This window comes from Polistes dominula, unplaced genomic scaffold, assembly GCF_049000335.1.
Source record: "Polistes dominula isolate Pdom_NZ unplaced genomic scaffold, Pdom_raw_medaka contig_314, whole genome shotgun sequence".
Taxonomy (NCBI): Eukaryota; Metazoa; Arthropoda; class Insecta; order Hymenoptera; family Vespidae; genus Polistes; species Polistes dominula.
In genome coordinates this window covers 1-6,297 of record NW_028300947.1, presented here as the reverse complement: position 1 = coordinate 6,297, position 6,297 = coordinate 1, and the positions used below count along the sequence as shown (strand labels likewise).

Sequence of the window (6,297 nt, the reverse complement as noted above, 5' to 3'; positions counted from 1 at the left end):
CGCTGTGTTCTCCAATGAAAGGGCTTGTGTTTTAGTGAGACTTAGAGAAGCACAAGATTAGGTAAAGCACCTACTATGCATCGCCTTGTTGTCTCGAAGCTATCCACAGAACACTTCCACAGCACACTGTAACTCATGCCTTTCGTTGCGTGCTACGCAACATACCGCTCCCCGTTGAACGAATCCCGTTCAACACTTGTACACTCAGGTTTTATCGGCTTCGGTTTCATTGAGTAATGGAGACAGTCTTGTAATGCCACGCTTGAGATAGCCATTGGCAGTTTTCACTGTAACAACGCGCGTTATGCCGTCAGAACCCGCATGCAATTCTGTTACTCGCCCTAATGGCCACTTAAGAGGAGGGGTATTATCCTCTCTTAAAATAACGAGTGTTCCTATACGTATGTTATCCGTTGTACCCTTATGCCACTTCTTTCGCACTGTTTGTTCGTTCAAATATTCCTTGTGCCATCGATTCCAAAAATGTTGTCGCATTTGCTGCACATGTTGCCATTGTGATAATTGACCACATGGTACATCTCTGTAATCGTGATCTGGCAAGCCTATTAGCGAGTCACCTATTAGGAAGTGCCCAGTTGTGAGAGCACGCAGGTCGTTTGGATCATTGGATAAGGGCGTGAGAGGACGAGAGTTGAGGATGGCCTCTATTTCCAAAACATAAGTTAAAAGTGCTTCATAAGTGAGTAGTGTTTCACCAATTATCCGAACTAAATGATGTTTAAAGGACTTTACCGCAGCTTCCCAGAGACCTCCGAAATGAGGTGATCGAGGAGGAATGAAGTGCCACTTGATGCCATCGTTTGCCAATTGTCGAGCGGCGAACGTCAATATTTTATTTGCCGCGCCCACGAAAGTTGTTGCATTATCTGAATATATGTCTGAGCATTTCCCCCTACGAGCCATGAATCTTCTTAAGCAGGCTAAGAATGACTCGGTTGTCAAGTCGCTTACTAATTCTAAATGTACTGCCTTTGTGGTGAAGCAAACGAATACCGCCACGTATACCTTGATACGTCCGCGATTGCGATGTTGTTTTTCCTTTATGAATATGGGTCCGCAAAAATCAACTCCGGTATACAGAAATGGCCGATTTAACTGTAAGCGATTTGTGGGTAATTCACTCATTTTATATCTAGGAATAATCGGCTTCCATCGTCGACAAATGGTGCATTTGTTTATTACACGTTTCACTTCGGCGCGTCCGTTAATAGGCCAAAAATTTTCGCGAACGGCGTTAAGCGTTGCTTGTGCACCGCCATGATAGATCCTTTCATGTTTTTCACGAATTATGATTGCGGTAATGAAATGTGCCTTCGGTAATAACGCTGCGTGTTTTTGTTCATATGGTAAATCACTTCTATTTAGTCTCCCGCCAACTCTTAAGATCCCCCTTTCGTCAATGAATGGATTAAGATTTGTTATTGACGAGCGAATATCCTTTCCTGACACGATTTGCTCGATGAGTTCGGAAAAGGTTTCTCTCTGAACGGCCTTGATTATAGTTATTTCTGAATTTTTCAATTCGCCTGCTGTTAACTCCCCACTAGTCCTGTTTACAATGGTCTTTCTAACATTATGTATAAACCTGAAGCAATAGGCTACTACGCGCTTTAGCCTCTGAAATGAAGAGTAACGCCTAAATAGATCGAATGAGTTGACTGAATTCGCGATAGCCACGGTCTTTTTCACCTCGGGCGTTTCTATACTGTCCATTATCTGATGTGGCCAAAGTGATTCGTGTTGGAGGAGCCATAAAGGTCCCGCCCGCCAGAGGTTGCTCTTAATAAATTCGGTTATCGTTATGCCGCGAGATATTAAGTCTGCCGGGTTATGGTCCGATGCCACGTGCCGCCACTGCTCAGGAGCAGTGTTCTCTAAAATTTCTGTCACCCGATGTGCTACAAATGTTTTCAAGATATGTGGTGGTGTTTTGAGCCAGTGTAGTACTATTGTCGAATCAGACCAGAACACTGCGCGATGAAACCTGACTCTTCGTAGTGCATGTTTGGTGGCCCGATATAAACGTGCTAATAAAACTGCGCCACACAATTCTAAGCGCGGAAGCGATTGCGTCTTGAGTGGAGCTACCCTAGATTTTGCACATGCTAACTGAACGCTCGATCTGCTATCCGTCGTTTTTATATATATACATGCCCCGTATGCCCTTTCGCTTGCGTCACAAAAACCATGAATTTCCAGTTCTACACCGCAGTTTAAGACCCTGCGTGGAAACCTAACTTCTTCTATTCTATGCAATTCATGTCGGAATGATTGCCACGCTCTGCCTATGTCTTCTGGCACGGCTTCGTCCCATGAGGATTGTAGCTGCCACAATTTTTGCATTAGTATTTTTGCGTTGATTATAACCGGTCCTAATAACCCTAATGGATCGAAGATTCGTGCAATTTCTGATAATATATTTCTTTTAGTGACCTTAGATGGATTATCGTTGTGTTTTACCGCATAATTTATAGTATCATGCATGGCATTCCAGTGTATTCCTAATGTTTTGATTGTGGTCGATATGTCTAAACTGATGAGTTTGTTATCATTTTTATCAGCAAGGCCTCTTAACACTTCAGCGTTATTGGAGGCCCATTGTCTCAGTTGCATGCCTGCCTTGCCTGTTAGTGTGATAAGCTCGTCGCGGATTTGCTTTGCGTCGTCTAACGTATGCGCTCCCGTTAATAAATCGTCTACATAAAAATCCTCCTTAAGAATGATGGACGCTCTTGGGAAGTGCTCTGATTCGTCGCTGGCTAACTGATATAACGTGCGCGTTGCTAGGAATGGTGCGGCTGCTGTTCCATACGTTACTGTTTTGAGGCGATATGTTTTTACCGGTTCGCTCGGGTTTTGACGCCAAAGAATGTTTTGGTAAATACGATCTCGAGGGTCCATAATTATCTGGCGGTACATTTTTGCTATATCAGCCGTAAATGCGATGGCGTGTGATCGAAATCTCAATAAAATGGAGAATAGATCCTCCTGAATGTTGGGACCTACCATTAATGTATCGTTTAACGACAAACCGCTGCTTGATTTCGCAGATGCATCGAAAACTACTCTAAGTTTGGTGGTAAGACTTGATTGTTTTGTTACGGCGTGGTGTGGTAAATAATAGCCGCCTGTGTGACATGGCGAATCGACCTTCTCCATGTGACCTAATCTTTCATACTCCGTAACGAATTCTACATATTCTTTACGCGTGTCCGGTTTTTGCGATAATGATCGTTCCAGCGCGTGGAATCTCCTTAACGCGGTGATGTACGAACTTCCTAATTGGTTCGCATTGTCCTTGAATGGTAACCTCACTACGTATCTACCTGATTGTTCCCGACGTATATTGTTTTTATAGTGATTTTCGCAAGCTTCTTCTTCGTGAGACCTAAATTTTCCCTTTGGTGTTTGCTCAATGAGCCAAAATTTTTCTAATTGTTCGTCTAATTTAGTGCTAACAGTGTGACATTTGACAGTTTGTGGATTGCGCGTATTTACATTTGTTATCACGATCCATCCTAGTCGAGTATTTTGCAAGGCTACTGATTCATTTGCTTGGAGAATGTGACCGGCGCGCCATAAAGTACAAAAGGTCGGCATACCAATAATTGCGTCTATCATTGCTGGTTGACCGAAACCGGGATCAGCTAATTGGATATTAGAAGGTATGTCTAACACACCTGATGGTATAGGTTGCGCTGGTAGGATATTAGTTAATTTTGGTAATAATAAAAATCTAAGTTCTATTGCGTACTTTTCTACACGTGATTGCATTACTGTAACAACGGCCTTGTCAACATTGGTGTTGAGTTCATTTATTCCGACTATTGGCACGCTTACACTTTGCTGAGCGACACGCAATTTATTTGCAAAATCTAATGTTAGAAAGTTGGCCTCAGCACCTGAATCTAGTAGCACACGGCACTTATGGGGGTTGCCATCGCGATCTAATAACGACACTACTGCGGTTAGTAGCAATGTTGGTAAAGATGTATAATTGATTTTAACACGTGAGCATAATGCAGTTAGGCTTGATTTGTCTTCGTGCAATAGTGTGTTGTGTTTTTCACCACACTTCCTACAATGTCTGGCGAAACACTTATCGATAGAATGGTTGGACCGCAAACAGTTTTTGCATAACCCCGCCGATTCGGCTATTCTGGTTCGCTCGTCGGGTTTAGCCTTTATGAATTGTTCACAAATAAAAGTATCATGGGTACCCGAACATAAGAAACATACCGTGGGGGTTCGCGATGAGTAAATTTGCACTGCGTTCCGATATGCATTTCCTTGTGCTCTTTGCGGAATTGGATAGCGCGCGTATGATTGCGATGTATTTCGCGGACTCTCGTACCGAGGAGTCGACTTAAATGAAGTAGTTACGCGGCTCCTTCCCGTATCTCTGGAGCTCCTTGAAGGATGCAATTTAGTGAGAATTTCTCCGGTCTCAAACAAAAAATCAGCAAGCTGTTCTACGGTTGGTAACTCTCGTTTGGGACGATGTTTTTCCCAGTCATACCTTGTCTGATCGTCCATTCGCGAAACTACCGTATATATGGGAAATGCGTCGCGGAAATCCATTTTAGTTGATTTTAAAGCCTTGTAGTTCGTGATAAGGGTAATAGCAGCCTCGGTTAAAGATTCTGGCGATTGCTTATTTATCCGTGGGCATTCTTGAATTGCCTTTACGTATTTGTCAATTAGTGCGATCGGGTTGTTATAACATGAATCTAATAATTCCCAAGCTACATGATAATTTTCTGCGGTGATTGCTAAATCACGTACTCGTTTCTCTGCACTGCCCGATAGACAGGACATTAAATATGAAAATTTTTCTGTATCGGATAATTCTGAGTCCCTACCAACAATTGATTGAAACTTCTCGGAGAAACTTGGCCAGTCCTCGTACCGTCCATCGAAACGCGGTAACGTCATTGGTGGTAAATATCTAGATTTGTCGTTCTTCGGAGGGTTATGCGTCTCGCTTGATGGACCCGCGGAAACGATTGCTATTGGGCTATTAATCGAAGGATTGGAGTTGGGTGTCGTGGCCTGTTCGAAAGTGTGCACTATCCTTCGCGCTCTTATTATCGCATTATGAATTGACTGCCGAATATCTTCACCCTCGGTTACGTATGACTCCCAAGTTTCCTCAGACGCGAAATCTATCAACGCGGCTTGCACATTCTCAAATTCTATTAAAGCTGACTCGATCTGTTCTATTCGTGATTTTAATATGTCTATTCCTTCACTATCAGGCTCGTTTAAGTCAGTTATGAATTTTTTGAATACCGTGAATTTAGTTTTTAATGGAGCACGTTTCCGCTTAAGCTGCGATTCAGTACATTCCTTCAGAGGTCGAGACATTTTTACGATAGAAAGGCACGAATGGGAGAGATAAGAGAGGAATTTGTGACTTCAACAAATTGATGACTCGTTATAAGTATTGTGAGACTCACGTGATGATTGATGTTCTGTAGTGGTACAGTCTAACCTTGGGATGGTTGGCTTGATGCGTTGATCCACTGCGTCGACCGACTGCACGTATTTAGAGCTGCTTGAAGTTATTCACACTCCGGTTGTCTCGATCATTCGTTGGCCCGTGATTGAAGTCTTCCTTGCCTCTTGTCTCGTCCGCTTGAAAGTAACTGCTTGCAATAGGTGCCGGCAGAGTAGATCCGGCTCGAAGGACCAAAAAATGTTGCGTACAGGTGCCTTGATTAGTACTACGGCAATTATTCTGTTGTAAGAAAGGGTTGGAGGAATGTGGGTTGTGAATCGCTTGTTGTAATTTAACGCTTTATTGAATTGGGGGCGCTCTTGCGCCCCTGGTTATGTGAGTTGTTTATTATTGATGCAAATATAACGCTAATGCGTGTATACTGCTACTGGAACGACTGGAGCTGATGAGTGCGAGTATAACGCTGTTGCGTATATACCGCGTCTGGAGCTGATGAGTGCGAATATAACGCTGATGCGTATATACCGCGTCTGGAGCTGATGAGTGCGAGTATAACGCTGATGCGTATATACCGCGTCTGGAGCTGATGAATGCGAGTATAACGCTGATGCGTGTATACCGCGTCTGGAGCTGATGAGTGCGAGTATAACGCTGATGCGTATATACCGCGTCTGGAGCTGATGAGTGCGAGTATAACGCTGATGCGTATATACCGCGTCTGGAGCTGATGAGTGCGAGTATAACGCTGATGCGTATATACCGCGTCTGGAGCTGATGAGTGCGAGTATAACGCTGATGCGTATATACCGCGTCTG

General features: G+C 43.6%; 1 protein-coding gene across 1 annotated transcript; it reads right to left on the bottom strand.

The window, feature by feature from the left end:
- Window positions 1–204: 204 nt before the first annotated feature.
- LOC149032751 (uncharacterized) lies at window positions 205–5,388 on the bottom strand. Its single transcript, XM_089171861.1, has one exon. It carries the CDS (start codon window positions 5,386–5,388, stop codon window positions 205–207), a length of 5,184 nt encoding a protein of 1,727 aa, XP_089027987.1.
- Window positions 5,389–6,297: the final 909 nt, after the last annotated feature.